The sequence below is a fragment of the Xenopus laevis genome, chromosome 1S (assembly GCF_017654675.1).
Source record: "Xenopus laevis strain J_2021 chromosome 1S, Xenopus_laevis_v10.1, whole genome shotgun sequence".
NCBI lineage: Eukaryota > Metazoa > Chordata > Amphibia > Anura > Pipidae > Xenopus > Xenopus laevis.
The window spans coordinates 195,954-218,047 of record NC_054372.1 but is presented as its reverse complement, the minus strand read 5'-3'; the positions used below and the strand labels follow the sequence as shown (position 1 = coordinate 218,047).

The 22,094-nt window shown below is 41.9% G+C and overlaps 1 protein-coding gene across 3 annotated transcripts; it reads right to left on the bottom strand.

Annotated features, from left to right (window-relative positions):
• Window positions 1-385: 385 nt before the first annotated feature.
• LOC121399253 (matrix metalloproteinase-21-like) lies at window positions 386-21,000 on the bottom strand. 3 transcript variants are annotated; one of them, XM_041579308.1, is made up of 9 exons: window positions 17,317-17,393; window positions 10,429-10,466; window positions 9,187-9,488; window positions 8,124-8,826; window positions 7,067-7,206; window positions 6,308-6,449; window positions 4,972-5,229; window positions 4,225-4,397; window positions 386-1,769 (listed from the first exon to the last, which is right to left on the bottom strand). In XM_041579308.1, exons 3-9 carry the CDS (start codon window positions 9,334-9,336, stop codon window positions 1,479-1,481), a joined length of 1,857 nt encoding a protein of 618 aa, XP_041435242.1. In that variant the 5' UTR covers window positions 9,337-9,488; window positions 10,429-10,466; window positions 17,317-17,393; the 3' UTR covers window positions 386-1,478. The 3 variants fall into 3 exon arrangements, with proteins under 3 accessions (XP_041435242.1, XP_041435241.1, XP_041435243.1); XM_041579307.1 differs by lacking the exon at window positions 10,429-10,466 and having other exon boundaries at window positions 9,187-9,275; window positions 17,317-21,000; XM_041579309.1 differs by lacking the exon at window positions 17,317-17,393 and having other exon boundaries at window positions 10,429-10,729.
• Window positions 21,001-22,094: the final 1,094 nt, after the last annotated feature.

The following is a 22,094-nucleotide window of genomic DNA, read 5'->3' as shown; positions in this document are numbered from 1 at the left end:
TAAAAATCCAAATGTATTGAATTCATCTGATAAAATCATTGTGCAAGGACAAAGACATGAAGTAATTCAGGGGAGAGCAGGGCTTGACACGTTTGGTGATTGTGCTAGGCACTTCCTCAGAAGCCAGCGGCTGCCAAATAAATTTCGATTTTTACCTACACACTCGTATCTTTAAGTCCTGCAACATGGTGAACCTCAAGGTGCGCTTTTGATGACTGGCCAGGAGAATAATACAAAGTGTCAGCAGTTTAGTCCAGTTTGGATACACATTTACTTTTAACAAAGAGAAAAAAAGGTTCGATACACTCACGGTTATGAACGAGAAAACTGCGGGGAATATTCCGGTCGGTGCAGACGAACAAAATCACGTGACCCTACGTGACCATAATACGTGGCAGAAAGAATAAGTTGCACTCGACGACTGAATTGGTGTACACGGAGCTACCTCCAAGCTTTTATTTATGCGGAGTACAAAAAAGCCAAACATTTCAGGGGCCGGCTGCCCCCTTCGTCAGTGATGATTTTTACTTACACACTCGTATCTTTAAGTCCTGCAACATGGTGAGCCTGACTATTGGCTAGGAGAACAATACAAAGTGTCAGCAGTTTAGTCCAGTTTGGATGCACATTTACTTGACACAATCAAAGCCTGAGGCTTCTCATCCAGTAATCCTGTTTGTCATACACTCATTACACTGGTGCTTATATGTCGGCTCCCCAAGGAACATTCCAGGCTTTCAGAGACCCTACAAAGGGTCTTACCTCTTCATTCTGGGAGTCAGGTAAGAAATAAAATAGGTGTCATGTTCTTGGTATTCCATGAAGATGCATAGAAGTTCCAGGTTCCAGCCTGTCAGAGAATATGTAGGAGGTGCAAGGAAGTGCAGTGACCATGAAGGAGCTGTACCCCATCATTATAGCAGAAGAGGAGGTTACTGAGGCCAAACTTCCTTAGGCTGCATTGGCTAAACCACATCTAGCACCCTATCACCCACTGACAAATGGGCAACTTTGCCTAGATCTGGTCTGGTACCCTATTGCCTGAGCTTCCCTAGATGTGGCCTATCACAGTGTACAGAGTGGAAATTAGTTAAGGGCACAACAGGGCCCAAAACATGTCATGTTGTAGTCAGCAATCAATTCTATTAAGCAGATTACCAGCGTATCGTGATCTCTTTATCCAAAAAAAGTGTCTAAATTTGTCCTGTTCCTTGTTTCCCTATCACCCTATACCCTGGATAAATCAGGCATAATACACTGTTTTCTGGCTATAGCTTTTTATGCTTGGCTAGTCTGATGTCCTATGGCTAGGGGTAGAAGGTAGCCTAGTTCCTATCAGCTGGGCATGAACAACCAACCTTCACTAAGCCTAACTTGGTATATTATCTTCTGGGTATAAAGAACAAACCTTGGCAAGATCTCTACTGAATCCCTGTCCCCTGGGTAGAGCCAACTTTGACTAGATCTGCTTTGGCACCTTATCTCCTGGGCATAGAAAGCATGGAGGGGTGAACATCACAGATATCATTCCACTGTTCATTGATAAGACGGCGTGGAAGCAGTGAGTTATAGGGGAGGTCGGCACTTGTAGCCACACTCCATACATATGAGCCCTTGATGAAGAAGATGGCCTTGTGGCTGAAAGAGAAATACACTGCATCCAAATTTCCTTTAGGGTGGTCACCACTTTTAGCTGCAGGAAACAAATCCTCAATGGCTTTTGGGTACCCAGGAACCACCTTCTGACTTTCCACGCCAAATGCTGTTACCTGAGAAAGGGGACAAGTAAGAGAAAGTAAAACCTAAAACTGACCCTGTCCTCTCCTGCCAAGACTGGCAGTGACCCTGCCCTAATACTCTGGCTGGCAATGAAACTGCTCTCTTGCCCAGACTGGCAGAGTAACTGCCCTTTTCCACCCAGCATTGACCTTACTTTCTCCTGCCCAGACTGCAACTAAGTCTGGTTGATTAGCCCTCTCCCACATAAGCAAATAAATAAGAGTGGAATGTGCTTCTTTGGTCCTTTAAGTTTCTTTTGAGTCTCTGGGACTGGCTCCTGGAGATTTTTATAGTTACTTTTTATGAGAGAAAATGTGGGGTTGAGGGAGCCATCTCCCCAAATTCCATCTCGGTCTTTTTCCTGAATACTCTAGTCATTTCTTTGGGGACTACATGTCTTTTGAAACCTAATTAGTCTTGCCAGTGCCAACTGCCATTCTAGGGCCCTCAGGACTGCTCATGTGTGATTGTTCCTTGACTATAACACCGACCCAGCTGACCCCAAAGAGAATGTCTTCTCTTGTTGTCCTATGTCGATGGTAGTCCCAAACCAAGATTATTGAAAATAAGTTTTAGTAATAACCCTGGTCCAACCAATTAAAATTCAAACCCTTTGATTATAATCGGGCTCTGACACATGTCAGTACATACATTTTGATTAACTTAAATCATTGACTCATAAGTGATTGCATTGCACTTCACTCTTTACGATTAAATAAGTCTGATTGGACTGTTAGGGAATTTGTTTATAATTATCACTTTCTAGAATAAGATTAAAGATTCATCTTGCACAGTAAATAGAGAACAATTGATAAACATCTGTGGAATAAATGGGTTAATTTCCCCTTTAGTCGGAGCCTCATGGTATATACAGGGTTTCCTAAGGGGCAGAGCCCTTGTGAGTGGTGCAGCATGGCTGATCCCGAAGGCAGCCACAAGGTGTCGCTGTGCAACAATATAAAAGGAGATGCCATGTGCTCAGTCAGCCATTACAGTTACAGGATTACAGCTAAAGATTACAGATTGCTGCAGAACCATGGAAGTAGTGAAGCCTATCTGGCAAAATGTAGGCAAAAGGGAGTTCAATAGGCCTGCCAAGGCTGGGCATGATCCTCCAGTGCCTGAAAGCTCAACCAAGAGGAGATTGGATTGCCGGATTTGTATGTTCAAACTATGGAGAGTGTTGAGAGCTGCAGTTCAGCAATGGATGTCGGGAGAGCTCAGGCTATAGACAGTGTTGGGAGCAAATACCAGAAGGATTCAAGCCTTGTTATGTGCTCGACTGGGAGAGTCTGGAGCCTATAAAGAGATTATCGCTGTGGATGTCTGTCAGCTCTGTGTGAGACTACCCGTCTGTGTGACTCCATTGGGGTGAGTGTTACTTGAGGGAAGGGGTAGGAAAGGATGAGGATCCAGCAATCTCCTGTTTGGAGAAACAGGCTGTTTGTTTGCCTGCCACGTGGGAGCAAATACTTTCCATCGGGAAAGGTATTTGCGCAGGTAGCGCTACCTAGGACTGGTACTCTTTTGGGGACAAGGGATGGAGACTCTTGGGCTGCCAAAATGGAGTTGCAGGGAATTACCAGGACTAGACTGCTACAGGTTCCTAGGGTAGTGGGTCATGCTTTGAATGCATTTATGTGTATAATGTTACAGTTTACTTCCCCTTTAAAATTGCACTTTGTATAAAGTTTATATTTTTATATAATAAAGTGTGTGATTGATTTGTTTCCTAATGGGACTATCCTCAGGTGAATTCCAGGATCCCATTAGGTGGAGGCACTGCCAGAGAGGAGCTTCCCAGTACCTTTCACATAGCAAAGGGGACTCAGGACCTGCATCGGTAAGAAATATTGTGATGTACCACCTTGCGACCAGGAGGGTGGCCAAAAATGGGTTACATATGTATCCGGTATAAGTAGTAAATCAATATAAGTGGGGTTCCTTTCTTCTTAAAATGTGTTTAAGTCCCAAACCAAGAGAATCATGGGACACTTACTGATGTGATTCAAACCCTAACATGTTTGATCTGAACTCATGTTGGAACCAGTAGAACACATACACAAGGGACCTAAATGTGTCTATTGTTTGTATCTCCCCCCAGCCTATGCCCCTACTCCTAAGTCTCCATGTGACTATAAAATCACTTAAAGGTTTTGAACTAGACATGAGGACAGCTGAAGAGGTTGTAATTGGTGCCTCTACTGTCAACTAGAAATAGTTTGTCTTCATTGGAAATGACCCCTGCTGCTCCACTTCTGCCCATGATCCTGTAACGATGGGAGGTGAGGTCTCACTACACATGGACTTATGTGTCATATTACCCATCCACTGACCCCTGCCTAGTGTTACACAGATACCCACAATCCCTCACTGTGGATACAATATGTTTAACTACACAAAGATCATTCTGCAGCTCCCAAAAACTCATCACCCAATACTCACGTTCTTCTTGTGGAAAAAGTAGATGTTGTGATCTCTCTGATCAAAGAAAACGGTGTCTATGGGGCCACTGATTCCTGGGAACCCTTCTGAGATGAGCCGAGGGTAGATGTGTCCTTCTGGGTCCTGCCTGTAGGCCCGGTCATTTTGGTCATCATACCGCCAGTATAGTTTGCCTGGGGGTGTAATGACACAACTAATGAGCCAGGACTGGGAACAGGTACCATGTGGGGCAGCACAAGATGAAAAGAGAACATAAGTGCTAAACAGCACTGGGTTAGGCATGACATAAATCTAGCTATTAAAGTAAACGGTATCCAATCTGGTCATACATTTAGTCCATGGGATCCCTCCAATTGTAACCCAAACAGAGGCAATCACACTTCATCTAACTCACAAGCTCCCACACATAAAGTTATGTGTTTGGCAAGGCTCAAGGCCCCTGAAGACCCCCAGAGAAAGTATTTAGTTTTAAAATGCTCAAAAACTGAGAGGGAGTCCCTTGGACAGATGGGGAATCTTGGATGCTCTGGAATGTAAAATGATGTGGGTCTATCCTCAGGCCTTTAGGTGAAGAAGTCACCCTCAAGCCTGGAAGATTCTTCAGGTTTCTGGGGTTCTACTAAAAAGAAACTGTGCCCAAATATTCGCTTTCATTACAAATGGCAATCTGTAGGGTCTGGATGAGGTGGGGCTGAGGTCAGGATTAACTCAGGATGAGGTGCAGATTAAAAGACAACAGGTTGGTACCTTTGAAGAACAAGGTGAATCTTTTCTTCCTTGTCCAGAAGTGGAGAAAAGCATCAATGTCAGCATGAGGGATTCCTTCCCAGCCCACCTTAAGCTCTTGGGGGTAACCATACCATGTACGGTTACTGCTGTTCTCATACCGCCAGTACCAGCTACGCCGGAAAAAATAGGTGTTGTAATGAGACACCTTGTGGCCCAGATCATCTGGCTCCTGATAAACCCAGTCAAACACTGTATTGAACCTCCCTAAGCATTTTCCTACAACACAAAGAGAGGTTGGAAAAATGACTCAACTGATCTAATACTGATCAACTGATTGAATGCTGATTCTACCAACATGAGCACTACAGCCTCCAGTAAGATCACCTCTACAGCCTCTACTGATAGGCCCACAATTGCTTCTTGTATTAGATATACTACATCCTCCAGTTTAAAGGAAAACTATACCACTCAAACAATGTAGGTCTCTATAAAGATATATTCAATAAAACAGCTAATATGTAAAACTGTGCTTCATGTAAATAAACCATTTTCATAATAATATACTTTTTTAGTAGTCATTGTGTCATTGGGTAATCCTAAATAGAAAATTGACATTTTAAAAAAGAAGGGCCGTCCCCTGGGATCGTATGATTCACTGTGCATACAAACATACCAAAAAAAACTATCCATGTTAGGTCATATGAGCCAATTAACAGACAAAGTTCTGTCTTTTGCTTCCACACTTCTTCCTGTTACAGTTACACTTCTTTCTGGTCAGGTGATCTCTTCCTGTTACAGTTAGAGCTGCAGTATTTCTGGTCAGGTGATCTCTTCCTGTTACAGTTAGAGCTGCAGTATTTCTGGTCAGGTGATCTCTTCCTGTTACAGTTAGAGCTGCAGTATTTCTGGTCAGGTGATCTCTTCCCATTACAGTTAGAGTTGTTGTATTTCTGGTCACGTGATCTCTTCCTGTTACAGTTAGAGCTGCAGTATTTCTGGTCAGGTGATCTCTTCCCGTTACAGTTAGAGCTGTTGTATTTCTGGTCAGGTGATCTCTGGGGCAGCACACAGACCATCACAAAATGGTGGCTCAAGGCAAGAGATGTAAAAGGTCAATATTTACTTAAATATATATATTGGTATGACAAGATTCTTTAATATGCCACTTATTTGGCATAAATTATCTGTTGCTCAAGTGTTCATTTTGGGGTATAGTTTTTTAATGAGCTCTACAGTCTCTACTGACAAATGCACTACAGCCTCGTCAAAACCTCTGCTGATATGTGTCTCTATGATCATTGATGCAATGTGAGACTAAGGAGAGTACTTGAGGTTTGAGTATGGTAACACTTACCATAGATTTTCTGTATTGCCATCCGGTCAGTCCAGTCCAGCTCCATCTTTCCATTGGCTGGGATATAATTTGGCTGCATGACAGATCCCAGCAGATTCATATGACTCAGACCAAGAACGTGACCAATCTCATGTACTGCAACCTACAGGGACCACAGGACATACACAGTGGTACAGTGTTGTCTATACTGTATATACAGGGATGTAGCCTATAGATAAATCATAGGGCCATGGTCTGGGTGTCAGTGTTGGATTTTCATGTACAGAAAGGACACAGAAGAACTGGAGAAAGAAAGGACAACAAACTGCTTAATGGAGCAGAGGTTGACACTCTTGCTGGGCTCAAGGTTCTAGTCCAGCCAGGGCACCATCTGCAAGAAGTTTCTGTTCCCTGTGACTGTGTGGGTTTCCTCCCACCTTAGATTGTAAGATCCGATTGGGCAGAGACTGATGGGAATGTAATAGGAACCTTAGATTGTAAGGTCTTTGGGACAGGGACTCATGGGAATGTAATGAAAACCTTAGATTGTAAGGGATTTGGGACAGGGACCGATGAAAAAGTGATGGGAACTTTAGATTGTAAATCTAGCTATTAAAGTAAACTGCATACAATTTGGTCATACATTTAGTATACAATGGGCTGTGCCCTCTTCAGTACCAATGGATCTCAGTTCCTCTAAGATGAGAGCCTGAATTTGAGTTGCCTGTGAGAATCCAGGTTTACCACAGAAAATGTTTTATGTCATGGGTCACCACTTACCTTTAGGAGGCTGATCCCATGCTCGCTGTTTGGGGGGACAAAGTGTTCATCATCATTGAAGTGAATATCACCAAGTTGCCAGGCATGGGCAAATTCTCTGCCCATATCATCAAACAGCTGGGAGCAACCCAAGTGTCGGCCTAGGGGTGGGGAAGAAAAGGATTTAGTTATAGTTGAATTAAATGCCCATTCTGTCACGAGATGGGAGAGAGGAGGGTTGGGAAATGTTGGCAAATCTCCTTTCCAATGGATCACTCATTCCTCCCTCCCAAAGAATCCCTTATTCACCTTCTCTTATTAGGAAACCCCATAATCTGCTCTTAGAAACCCTTCCTATGCTAATGGTGAAATCTCCTTTCTGCCCCCAGGAGCAATGTTTTTATGATAAGGCATCAGAGACCCGTATGGCAGTTGGTAGGACAATGCTGACGTGTGGCCGCTGATGTTTTGTTTATTCACCACAAACTGGATTTTTATCTGGATTTTTATTTTTATTTAGCAGAAATGAATGAGCCAAGAGGAATCTTATATAAAAATCTTTTTCAGCCAGTTTTCTATCCAACCCCCCATTTTCCCACAATGTTAGTAACCCTCAGTGTAGTACTGTATTACATGCCTTAGCAGCAACCCCCTCACCGTCCCCTCCCCCAATGTCAATAACCTTCTGTGTGGCACTGTATCGAATGCTTTAAGTCTAAGAACATCCACTGCCATCCCAGAGGATCCTACTCCCTTTCTTAAAGAATGAAGTTCAATTAGTCTGGAAAGATCTATTGCACATACCTGTAAACCATGTGGTACAAAGTCATAGTCATGTGATTTTCAGTATTCCAGTATCTTATCACTAATTACCCCTTTCAACACCTGATGTCAGACTAACAGGCGTTTAGTTTTCAGGCTAAGTGTGGGATCCCTTTTAAAATAATAGCACCGCATTAGTAATTGGCGAATTTCTTTGTGGTGACAGAGATTATGCCACAGGGTTACACTATATGGGCACAGCTTAATAGGAAATATGAAGCCTGTAGGTGACAGAAAACAAAGTCACAGTACTCACGTGTCCCAAACCCCAGTTTGACGTCTATAAGATGAGCTGGAAAAAAGAGATCTTCTTCAAAGTTGAGAGGCACGACCTCACTCCACATGCGAAAGGCCAGGCGCAGTATGTATCGCTGCTGCTCTTTGGACAACCAGGCACTGTAGCCTTCTCCAAGTAGCCTCCATTTCAATGTATGCTTGGCAAAGGCTGTTCTTTTAGCTCCAGCTTTTAGCAATTGGCTGCGCTTCCTCCTGATATGATGCTTTGCTGGAAGACCTAAAGTTTGTCCTGTTTCTTGGATCTCCTCTGTGCTCTCTTCATGTGGGTCTCTGTTGTCTTCTTCACTCTCATTGGGGATGGAAGGAGTGGTGGACCCATTTTCTTCACTATCTTCTGGCTGACTCTCCTCACCCTCAGGCACTTTGCGGTCAGGAACTCCACATCGTAGGACATTCATAGCCATCATGGTGGCAGCATCCAGCTTCCCTGTTACCACAAGCTCATTGGCCTCCTGGAACCTGCGAAGTGCTCCACTGAATCTGGGGTTTAATGTGAGCTCTTTGTCTGTGAGGGATTCACTGTCAAATGGTGTGTTTTTCACAGACAGCAGGTCACTGCTGTCTGATTGGATCACATTCTCCACTGTGGGAGTTGGATCTCCATGGAACAGTCGGGACTCCCAGTGCACTGGCTCTATCCAACCATATTTCCAAAGATATCTCTGTAGGGAACAGAAGGCCAGGAGATCATTAATAAGAACTCTGGGTAACCATTCACAATCTGTTCCAGCTTTCTCTTTGGGACGCATAGCTGCCATGTGGTTGTGCCTAAATCACTAAACACTTTGACCAGTTAAATAGTGAAATATTCTCTGAATAAATGGGTTTATGTAGGACTGTGCTCAACCCTTCAATGACTTCATTCTCATGTTCCTATCATGATATCAGGCCTGAGTTATACCACAATATAAAACTTGTTCCCAGGGTTACTGCCCAAATGTCTCTGTGGAATTCCCTAACCTTCCGTAGATTTCTCTGTCATTTCCTACCCTGTCATTTTCATCATAAATGAGCCCATGTACCTGAGCAGATCTGGGGGTTACAATGGGTCTGACTTGCACCTCTGTCTTGGACTGTCGTTCAGCTGAGTCTCTGGGGTAAAAACTTCTTTCTGCAAAGATTATAGGAAAGAGAAGAAAGAAAATAGAAAGAAAATCCAGTGCTCGGATCATTTCCAGATATCCTTGTTCTGTTTTATTACAATAAAAAGTCTGAACTGTTCAGAGAAAATTCAGCTTCTCCGTGATTATAAATCTCTCAGTTCCCTCTGTATGGAGCTCCGCAGGTCGTCACATCTACTGCTCAATGAGCAGCTTTAAATATTCTGGGGGAAAATATGGAATATTGACATTAGATGCACAGAATTAGCTGTAACATTTAGAGACAGAGTGGACTCTAATGTGAGATTCATGGTTTGCCAGCATCCTTATCTTTTACAGTAGGGGGTACATTATCCCTTATAATACATGAGTGAGTTCCCTGTATAACTCAGCCTGCAGCCTTGTGCCTTTATATGGTCACGCAACAACCCCTCAGTGACTTCTAATATCCTTATCATTTACAGTAGGGGGTACATTATCCCTTATAATACATGAGTGATACTCAGAGTTCCCTGTATAACTCAGCCTGCAGCCTTGTGCCTTTATATGGTCACAGAACAACCCCTCAGTGACTTCTAATATCCTTATTATTTACAGTAGGGGGTACATTATCCCTTATAATACATGAGTGATACTCAGAGTTCCCTGTATAACTCAGCCTGCAGCCTTGTGTCTTTATATGGTCACAGAACAACCCCTCAGTGACTTCTAATATCCTTATCATTTACAGTAGGGGGTACAGTATCCCTTATAATACATGAGTGATACTCAGAGTTCCCTGTATAACTCAGCCTGCAGCCTTGTGTCTTTATATGGTCACAGAACAACCCCTCAGTGACTTCTAATATCCTTATCATTTACAGTAGGGGGTACATTATCCCTTATAATACATGAGTGATACTCAGAGTTCCCTGTATAACTCAGCCTGCAGCCTTGTGCCTTTATATGGTCACAGAACAACCCCTCCGTGACTTCTAATATCCTTATCATTTACAGTAGGGGGTACAGTACATTATCACTCAGAATATGAAGAATTGCCCTAGGTAAATTGAATGTAGTCATATAATAACTGAAATTCTAGCTCACCCTGAGCTAAATCTAACTCAGTATATAATTATTGCCACCAGATCTGCTCATTTTGGGTAGACATTGCCCATTACACACCTTTTTCTGATGCCTTTCAGTTTCACTACGTCGCAGACCTAGAGAATAAGAACAGAATACTACATCCAACTTATAAAATACAATGAGATTCCATGAAACCCACCTCCTGCTCTGACCCCACTGAGTATATACTGGGGTTATAGAAGTTGAAAGAGAGATTATTTGGGGCAATTAAAACCTGAAAGAGAGAATATTTGGGTTGAAAGAGCTGAAAGAGAGAATATTTGTGATGATTAGAAGCTGAAAGACAATATATGGGTTGATGAAAAGCTGAAAGAGAGAATATTTGGGGTGACTAAAAGCTTAAAGAGAGAATATGTGGGGTGATGAGAAGCTGAAAGAGAAAATATTTCGAGTGATTAGAAGCTGATAGAGAATTTGGGGTGATTAAAAGTGGAAAGAGAAAACATTTTGAGTGATGAGAAGCTGAAAGAGAGAATATTTGGGGTTATTAGAATATGAAGGAGAATTTGGGAGTGATGAGAAGTTGAAAAAGAGAAAATTTGGGGTGATTTTGAGTGATTAGAAGCTGATAGAGAATTTGGGGTGATTAAAAGTGGAAAGAGAAAACATTTTGAGTGATGAGAAGCTGAAAGAGAGAATATGTGGGGTTATTAGAATATGAAGGAGAATTTGGGAGTGTTGAGAAGCTGAAAAAGAGAAAATTTGGGGTGATTAAAAGCTGAAAGAGAGAATATTTGGGCGATGAGAAGCTGAAAGAAGGAATATTTTGAGTGAGTAGAAGCTGAAAAAGAGAATATTGGGGTGATGAGAAGCTGAAAGAGATAATATTTTGAGTGATTAGAAGCTGATAGAGAATTTGGGGTGATTAAAAGTAGAAAGAGAGAACATTTTGAGTGATAAGAAGCTGAAAGAGAGAATATCTGGAGTGATGAGACAACAAAAAAGAGAATATTTGGGGTGACTAAAAGCTGAAAGAGAGAATATTTGGGGCAATGAGAAGCTGAAAGAGAGAATATTTTGAGTGAGTATAAGCTGAAAAAGAGAATATTTGGGTGATTAGAAGCTGAACCAGAAAGAGTATTTGGGATGATTAGAAGCTGAAAGAGAATTTGGGGGTGATAACAAGCTGAAAGAGAGAAGATTTGGGGTGATGACAAGCTGAATGAGAGAATATATGGGACAATTAGAAGCTGAAAGAGAGAATATTTGGGGTGATTAAGAGCTAAAAGAGACAATATTTGGGGTGACTAAAAGCTGAAAGAGAATATTTAGGTTGATGAGAAGCTGAAAGAGAGAATATTTCGAGTGATTAGAAGCTGAAAGTGAATATGGGGGTGATGAGAAGCTGAAAGAGAGAACAAGAGAAGGAAATGTTTCCTAAAACACTGGTTTATATTTACTGTTATTGATTCCCCCGGCAGGTCGGAGATATAAATAAAACAAATGAGATAAAGTTTAGGAGAAATTCCTGTTACATTCCTGCTCCAGTCAGACAGCTCTCTGCCGGCCTTACCAATAGAAATCCGGGACACCCACACCTACTGCCTCTCTCCCCTCTTTCTATAACTCTTAATAACATGCTCAGTGCAGTCACAAATTTCCTACTGCATCTTGGCCCATTCACTATAATGCCCTAACTATTACATACGTATTGTGTATTAAGCTGTATCCCATATATCAGCCTGTGCTACATATGTCCCTCATACCCTCATATCTGCTTAAATGACATCCCGTATATCGTCCCATATTATATATATATATATATATATATATATATATATATATCTATATATATATATATATATATATATATATATATATATATATATATATATCCCTCATATTAGCCCATATAACATATATCACATATATCAGCCCATATTCCATATATCCCTCATATCAACCCATATTACAAATATTCCATAAATCAGCCCATAATAAATATATCCCTCATATCAGCTCATATTACATATATCCCTCATATCAGCCCATATTACATATCCCATATAATAAATATCCCATATATCATCCCATTTTACATATCTCAAATATATCTGACCATATTAGATATATCCTATATATCAACCCATATTAAATTTTTCCCAATCCCAAATATCAGCCCGTATTACGTACATCCCCATATCAGCCCATATTACATATCTCCCATATATCCCTCATATCTGGCCATATTACCTATATCCCATATATCAGCCATACTATATACAGTATATCTCTTACATTAGCCCATTTTACATATATCCCATCTATCCCTCATATCAGCACATATTAAATATATCCCATATATCAGCCCATATTTGATATATCCCATATATCTGCCCATATTACATATCTCCATCATATCTGCCCATATTACATAGGTCGCTTATATCAGCCCATATTACATATATCCTATATATCAGCCCATATTACTTTAATCCCATATATCAGCCCATTTTACGTATATCCCTCATGTCAGACCATATTAAATATATCCCACCATATAAGCCCATATTACATATATCCCTCCTATAAGCCCATATCACATATATCGCTTATATCAGTCCATACCACATATATCCCTCATATAGCTCTGCAAAATATGGTGCTGCTATATAAATACATGTTAATAATAATAATAATTTCAGCCCATATTACATATATCCTTCAAATCTGCCCATATTACATATATTCCATATATCAGCCCATATTGCATATATCCTATCTATCAGCCCATTTTACATATATCCCTCATATCAGACCATATAACATATATTCCTTATATAAGCCTATATTACATATTTCCCTAATTTCAGCCCATATTACATATATCCCCCAAATCAGCCCATATTACATATCTCCCAAATATCTGGCCATATTACATATATCACTCATATCTGGCCATATTACCTATATTCCATATATCAGCCATATTACATATATTTCTTACATCAGCCCATTTTACATATATCTCATATATCTGACCATATTACATCTATCCCTCATATCAGCCCATATTACATATACTGAAGCAATTTCAAAATTGCCTGCCCACTTTGGCCTTCCCATGTAACTAGGTGCTCAGTCCTTTGGGGATATGGCTCTCCCCACGAGTATAGGATCCTTCAAATGAAGTACTGGCACACAGTAGCTTTGCAAACGGGTGATTCCCCTATGCGTTTATTATGTCAAACAGAGATGCGTGAATCTTTGTTTGACATAATAAACACGTAGGGGAATCACCCCTTTGCAAAGCTACTGTGTGCCAGTACTTCATTGAAGGATCATATTACATATATCCCATATATCATCCCTTATTACATTTATCCCATATATTATCCCATATAAAATATACATCACATATATCATCCCATATTACATACATTTCTCATATCAGCCCATATTACATATATCTCATATATCATCCGATATAACATATATCCCATATATCATCCCATATTACGTATATCCCTCATATCTGCCCATATTAAATATATCCCATAAATCAGCCCATATTACATATCTCAAATATATCTGGCCATATTACATATATCCTATATATCAACCCATATTAAATGTTTCCCAAATATCAGCCAGTATTATGTATATCCTCATATCAGCCCAAATTACATTTCACCCATGTATCTGGCCATATTACATATATTCCTCATATCTGGCCATATTACATATATCTCATATATCAGCCATATTATATACAGTGTATCTCTTACATCAGCCCATTTTACATATATCCCATATATCCCTCATATCAGCCCATATTTCACATATCCCATATATCAGACCATATTTCATATTTCCCATATATCTGCCCATATTACATATCTCCATCATATCTGCCCATATTACATCACTTATAGCAGCCAATTTTACCTATATCCCTCATATCAGACCAGATTACATATATCCCTCATATAAGCCCATATCACATATATATCTAATTTCAGCCATATTACATATATCCCTCATACAGCTCTGCAAAATATGTTGGCACTATATAAATACATGTTAATAATAATAATAATAATTTCAGCCCATATTACATATATCCCATATATCAGCCCATATTGCATCTGTCCCATTTATCAGCCTATATTAAATATATCCTATATATTAGCCCATATTACATATATCCCTCATATCTACCCAAATTACATATATCCCATATATCAGCCCATATTGCATATATCCCATATATCAACCCATATTATATTAAGATAAACAAAGGTCCGGGGCCAGATGGTATTCATCCCAGGGTACTTCTTAGTGAGCTTAGCTCTGTGATTGCCAAACCTAATTTTTCAGGATTCATTGAGGTCTGGCATAGTGCCGAGAGACTGGCGATTTGCTAATGCGGTGCCTCTATTCAAAAAAGGATCCCGTTCTCAGCTTCAAAACTATAGGCCAGTTAGTCTGACGTCCGTGGTAGGAAAGCTTTTTGAAGGGTTAATAAAGGATAAGATACTGGACTTTGTAGCAAATCATAATACTATGAGTGTGTGCCAGCATGGTTTTATGTGTAATAGATCTTGCCAGACTAACTTAATTTCTTTTTATGAGAAGGTGAGCAGAGACCTTGATTCTGGGATGGCAGTGGATGTGATTTACTTAGACTTTGCTAAAGCATTTGATACAGTGTCACACAGAAGGTTACTGGTTAAATGAAGGAATGTTGGCCTGGAACATAGTATTTGTACCTGGATAGAGAACTGGCTAAAAGATAGACTACAAAGAGTGGTGGTAAGAGGAACATTTTCTAATTGGACCAGTGTTGTTAGTGGAGTACCGCAGGGCTCTGTACTAGGTCCCTTGCTTTTCAACTTGTTAATTAATGACCTGGAGGTGGCCATTGAAAGTACTGTTTCTATTTTTGCAGATGATACTAAATTGTGCAGAACTATAGGTTCCATGCAGGATGCTGCCACTTTGCAGAGGGATTTGTCTAAACTGGAAAACTGGGCAGCAAACTGGAAAATGAGGTTCAATGTTGATAAATGCAGGTTATGCACTTTGGCAAAAATAATAATATAAATGCAAGTTCTACACTAAATGGCAGTGTGTTGGGAGTTTCCTTAAATGAGAAGGATCTTGGGGTCTTTGTAGATAACAAGTTGTCTAATTCTGGGCAGTGTCATTCTGTGGCTACTAAAGCAAATAAAGTTCTTGTATAAAAAAGGGCATTAACTCAAGGGATGAAACATAATTGTGTCTCTTTATAGGTCCCTGGTGAGGCCTCATCTGGAGTATGGGGGCAGTTTTGGACTCCAGTCCTTAAGAGGGATATAAATGAGCTGGAGAGAGTGCAGAGACTAAGTGCAACTAAACTGGTTAGAGGGAGGGAAGAGTTAAATTATGAGGGGAGACTGTCAAGGTTGGGGTTGTTTTCTCTGGGGGAAAAAAGGCGCTTGTGAGGGGACATGATAAGATTTTACAAGTACATTAGAGGACATTATAGACAAATAGCAGGGGAGCTTTTTACCCATAAAGAGAATCACGTACCAGAGGCCTCCCCTTCAGACTAGAGGAAAAGAAGTTTCATTTAAAGGAACAGAGTAGGGGGTTCATCACAGTGAGGACAGTGAGGTTGGGGAATGCACTGCCGGGTGATGATTCAGTTAATGACTATAAGAGGGACTTGGATGATTTCTTGGACAGACATAATACAAAGGCTATTGTGATACTAAACTCTATAGTTAGTATAGATATTGGTATATATCATTTATGTGACAGAAGGGAGGGGTGTGTGTATGGGGCTGGGTTTTCATTTGGAGGGGTTCAACTTGATGGACTTGATGTCTTTTTTCAACCCAATTTAACTGTGTAACTATGTAACTATGTAACTATGTAACTATGTAACTAACTATATAACATATTTCCATATATCAGCCCATATTACATATATCAGCCCATATTACATATATCCCTCACATCTTGACATATTACATATATCCCCCCTATCTACCCATATTACATATATCCTATATATCAGCCCATATTACTTAAATCCCATATATTAGCCCATATTACCTATATCCCTCATATCAGACACTATTATATATATCCCTCATATAAGCCCATATTACATATAAACCTCATATAAGCCCATATTACCTATATCCCTAATATCAGCCCATATTACATAGATCCCTCATACAGCTCTGCGAAATATGTTGGCGCTATATAAATACATGTTAATAATATTAATAATTTCAGCCCATATTACATATATCCTTCATATCTGCCCATATTGAATATATCCCATATATCAGCCCATATTGCATGTATCCCATATATCAGTCCATATTACATATATCACTCAGATAAGCCCATATTATATATATATCCCTCATATAAGACCATATTACATATATCCCTCATATCTGCCCATATTAAATATAAAGACTGGAATAGGAAGTGCAGGACTGTTTTAGGAAGGGCAGGGCTGGATTAGGAAGGACATGACTGGATTAAGAACCACAGGACTGGATTAGGAAATGCAGGACTGGATTAGGAAGCGCAGGACTCGAATAGGAAGGGTTTGCCTGTGTTAGGAAGCACAGGACTGGATTAGGATGGGCAATACTGGATTCGGAAGGGCAGGACTGCATTAGGAAGAGCATCACTGGATTAAGAAGTGCAGGACTGTATTAGAAAGGACAGGACTGGATTAGGAAGTGCAGGACTGGATTATGAAGTGCGGGATTGGATTATGAAGTGCAGGACTGGCATAGGAAGGACAGGGACACCATGGATCTGCAGAGTGTTACACAGTACTTTGCCATATACAGACAGTTGGATACACAGAGGGGTCTGTTCTTAGGAGAAATTCAGAAGAATAAAGGCTAAAAGAAATGTGCAGATTGGGGGGGGGGGTGATTATATGTTGGTCTGTAGATGTCAGTCACTCACCTTTCTCTGCTGTGTCAGGCTCTGCTCTCCGTCTTTCTCTGCCGCTCTCCTGCTGCACATCTGGATTATCTCCCCCTAAATTCTGCTTGAGGAGGAGGAGGAAGAACAGGCTCAGCCAATCAGGAGCCAACCTCCCGTTAACCCTTTGCATCGCACACTACCTGCATGAGGTGCCTCTGTGTATATTTGTATCTCAGATACGCAAATAACACTTCCACCATCAGCGAATATTCTGTGAATAAATCACAGGCAGGGAATGACTATCAGTCTCCGGAATGTGGGATACAAACTGCACCTGCCATTCCCTGTCGATATTAGAACTTTGCTCTTCCAATACTGCACTACACCCCCATTATGTGCAGCAGAACCAGGGGTGCAGCTGCACAGAGGGAATCAGTGACTGTATGAGCCCCCCAAGGGCTGAACCATCCCCCCCAATGAGTAAATATGTTACCTGAAAGAAGCCAGATCCAGAGTTCTCCCATCCCTAACTCACCAGTCTTAGCTCGGGCCCAGAGAGCTCTCCAAAAAACACTCACTCTCCTTAGCAGATCTCCCTGCTCTTATTCAGTTAATTGTTAACACCCACACCAGGGTTCAAAAAATCACTCTACCCCCATTGGAGAGCACATTCTCTGATAGGGTCCAATCTCTCTCTACACTCACTCATTGGAGAGCACATTCTCTGATAGGGTCCAATCTCTCTCTACACTCACTCATTGGAGAGCACATTCTCTGATAGGGTCCAATCTCTCTCTACACTCACTCATTGGAGAGCACATTCTCTGATAGGGTCCAATCTCTCTCTACACTCACTCATTGGAGAGCACATTCTCTGATAGGGTCCAATCTCTCTCTACACTCACTCATTGGAGAGCACATTTTCTGATAGGGTCCAATCTCTCTCTACACTCACTCATTGGAGAGCACATTCTCGGATAGGGTCCAATCTCTCTCTACACTCACTCATTGGAGAGCACATTCTCTGATAGGGTCCAATCTCTCTCTACACTCACTCATTGGAGAGCACATTCTCTGATAGGGTCCAATCTCTCTCTACACTCACTCATTGGAGAGCACATTCTCAGGCAGGGTCCAGGAATCTCTCTACACTCATTCATTGTAGAGTATGTTCTAATCAAGGATTCAAGAATCTCTCTATGCTCATTCATTGGAGAGCATGTTCCCTGGCAGGGTCTAGGAATCTCTCTACAGTCACTCATTGGAGAGCACATTCTCAGCCATGGTCTAGGAATCTCTATATCCTCACTCATTGGATAGCATGTTCTCAGATGGGGTTCAGGAATCTCTCTACACTCACTCATTGTAAAGTATGTCCTAATAAAGGATCCTGCAATCTCTCCATGCTCATTCATTGGAGAGCATGTTCTCAAGCAGGTTCTAGGAATCTCTCTACACTGACTCATTCTCAGCCATGATCTAGTAATCTCTTTACACTCACTCATTGGAGAGCACATTCTCCAATGGGGTCCAGTAATCTCTCTACATTCACTCATTGGCGAGCACATTCTTAGGCAGGCTGCAGGAATCTCTCTACACTCACTCATTGTAGAGTATGTTCTAGTCAAGGATTCAAGAATCTCTCTATGCACTCTCACTGGAAAGCGTGTTCTCAGGCAGGGTCCAAGCATCTCTCTACACTCACTTAATGGGCAGCACATTATAAGGCAGGGCTCATGAATCTTTCCATGCTCACTCATTATAGAGTATGTCTTAATCAAAGATCAAGGAATCTCTCTATGCTCATACATTGGAGAGCATGTTCTCAGGCAGGGTCTATGGATCTCTCTACATTCACTTAATGGAGAGCTCACTCTTAACTTACTTATTGGGGAGCATGTTTTTAGCCATGATCTAGTAATCTCTCTACACTTACTAATTGTAGAGCATGTTCTCAGATGGGCTCCAGGAATCTCTCTATGCTCACTAATTGTAGAGTTTTTCCTAATCAAGGATCCAGGAATCTCTCTATGCTCACTCATTGGAAAGCATTTTCTCAGACAGGGTCTAGGAATCTCTCTACGCTCACTCATTGGAGAGCATGTTCTCAGGCAGAGTCCAGGAATCTCCATACACTCACTCATTGGAGAGCACAATCTCTGGCAGGGTCTAGGAATCTCTCTACACTCACTCATTGAAGAGCATGTTCTCAGTCAGGATCCAGTAATCTCTCTATACTCACTCATTGGATAGCATATTATCAGGCAGAGTCTAGGAATCTCTCTACAGTCACTCATTGAGTTTTGAGAGTATGTACTAATCAAGGATCCAGGCAAGGTCTAGGAAAGCATGGCAGGTAAGGTCCAAAGTAGAGTGGGCTCTACCTTTCTTATTGGAGAATACATTCATAACCAGGATCCAGGAATCTCTCTACCTTCAATTATTGGAGAGTATGACCTTAGCCAAGATCTAGGAGGGTCTGTTTGCCCTCATTCATGAAAAAGTATGTCTTAAGTGAAGGTCCAGATATTTCTCTCTTTATCCTCAATCCCTAGAAAGCAAATCCTTAGCCAGGGTTCAGGAATCTCTCTACCGTCAATTACTGGAGATTACATCATTAGCCTGACTCCATGAAGTTCTCACTACACTAACTTATTGTAGAGCACATTTTTAGTCATGGTCCATGAAGCTATTTCTATTTTCAGTCATAGGAGAGCCTTATGTCCCAGACTTGCCCCTCCTTCCCCTCACCTGCCCATTACCCCCTCCCAGACTGCCCTTATTTCCCAGACTTCCCTCTCCTCCCCTCACCTGCCCTTTGTCCCCCATAACTGCCCTTATTTCCAAGGCTTCCCTCTCCTTCACCTCACCTGCCCCTTACACCCATAACTGCCCTTTTTTCCCAGACTTCCCTCTCCTTCCCCTCACCTGCCCCTTACCCCCCTGACTGTCCTTATTTCCCAGGCTTCCCTCTCATTCCCCTCACGTGCCCCTTATCCCCCATAACTGCCCTTATTTCCCAGGCTTCCCTCTCCTTCCCCTCACCTGCCCCTTACCCCCCTGACTGTCCTTATTTATCCAGGCTTCCCTCTCATTCCCCTCACGTGCCCCTTATCCCCCATAACTGCCCTTATTTCCCAGGCTTCCCTCTCCTTCCCCTCACCTGCCCCTTACCCCCCTGACTGTCCTTATTTATCCAGGCTTCCCTCTCATTCCCCTCACGTGCCCCTTACCCTTACCTGACTGTCCTTATTTCCCAGACTTCCTGCCCTTATAGATATATATATATGACACATACAGGGTGTCGCTCCAAGATGAAGGGTCTATACACAATCAGGCAGGTAGAAGCGGTACATTGAGCTTGCAATCTTATCTGCCAGGCTCCTTAATCTAATCTGGCCCTTATCTCGCTGGCTGCGTGCGTTGCTCCCACTATCTGCCATATTTCTCCCACCTGTCCTCCCTTCCATCTCTGACTCTTAAATTCTAAGAAGTGGAAGTTGTTGATGATAGACATGTTTCAGGGTTGCTCCCCCCGGTGCACGTATGTGTCCCCCCTGACTTCCAGGCCAGGTATCATGGGATGCCATATACACAGGAGAACATCGCAGTATTGGCTACTTTCTGAAGAGAAGGAAAGAGGCTGCTCCCCAACTCATAACCTGGCACACACAAGCAGCACTGGGCAAGCAGAGAATGGCACACACAAGCAGCACTGGGCAAGCAGAGAATGGCACACACAAGCAGCACTGGGCAAGCAGAGAATGGCACACACAAGCAGCACTGGGCAAGCAGAGAATGGCACACACAGACAGCACTGGGCAAGCAGAGAATGGCACACACAAGCAGCGCCGGGCAAGCAGAGAATGGCACACACAAGCAGCACTGGGCAAGCAGAAAATGGCACACACAAGCAGCACTGGGCAAGCAGAGAATGGCACACACAGGGAGGGAAGACAGAAGAGAGCAGGAGACAGGGAAAGCTCTCAGTCTAATATGTACTACATACAGTGACACAGTGCTGGGGCCCCATTAGCATTTTGTATAAAGTGTGAACAGGAGAACAATGTGGCAGTTTCAGTCTGGGTCTCAGGTAGAACAGTACAGGGGCTTTAGGATAGAAACAATAGAGGGGTCTCAGGTAGAACAGTACAGGGGCTTTAGGATATAAACAATAGAGGGGTCTCAGGTAGAACAGTACAGGGGCTTTAGGATATAAACAATAGAGGGGTCTCAGGTAGAACAGTACAGGGGCTTTAGGATATAAACAATAGAGGGGTCTCAGGTAGAACAGTACAGGGGCTTTAGGATATAAACAATAGAGGGGTCTCAGGTAGAACAATGCAGGGGCTTTAGGATACAAACAATAGAGGGGTCTCAGGTAGAACAGTACAGGGGCTTTAGGATACAAACAATAGAGGGGTCTCAGGTAGAACAGTACAGGGGCTTTAGGATATAAACAATAGAGGGGTCTCAGGTAGAACAGTACAGGGGCTTTAGGATATAAACAATAGAGGGGTCTCAGGTAGAACAGTACAGGGGCTTTAGGATATAAACAATAGAGGGGTCTCAGGTAGAACAGTACAGGCGCTTTAGGATATAAACAATAGAGGGGTCTCAGGTAGAACAGTACAGGGGCTTTAGGATATAAACAATAGAGGGGTCTCAGGTAGAACAGTACAGGGGCTTTAGGATATAAACAATAGAGGGGTCTCAGGTAGAACAGTACAGGGGCTTTAGGATATAAACAATAGAGGGGTCTCAGGTAGAACAATGCAGGGGCTTTAGGATACAAACAATAGAGGGGTCTCAGGTAG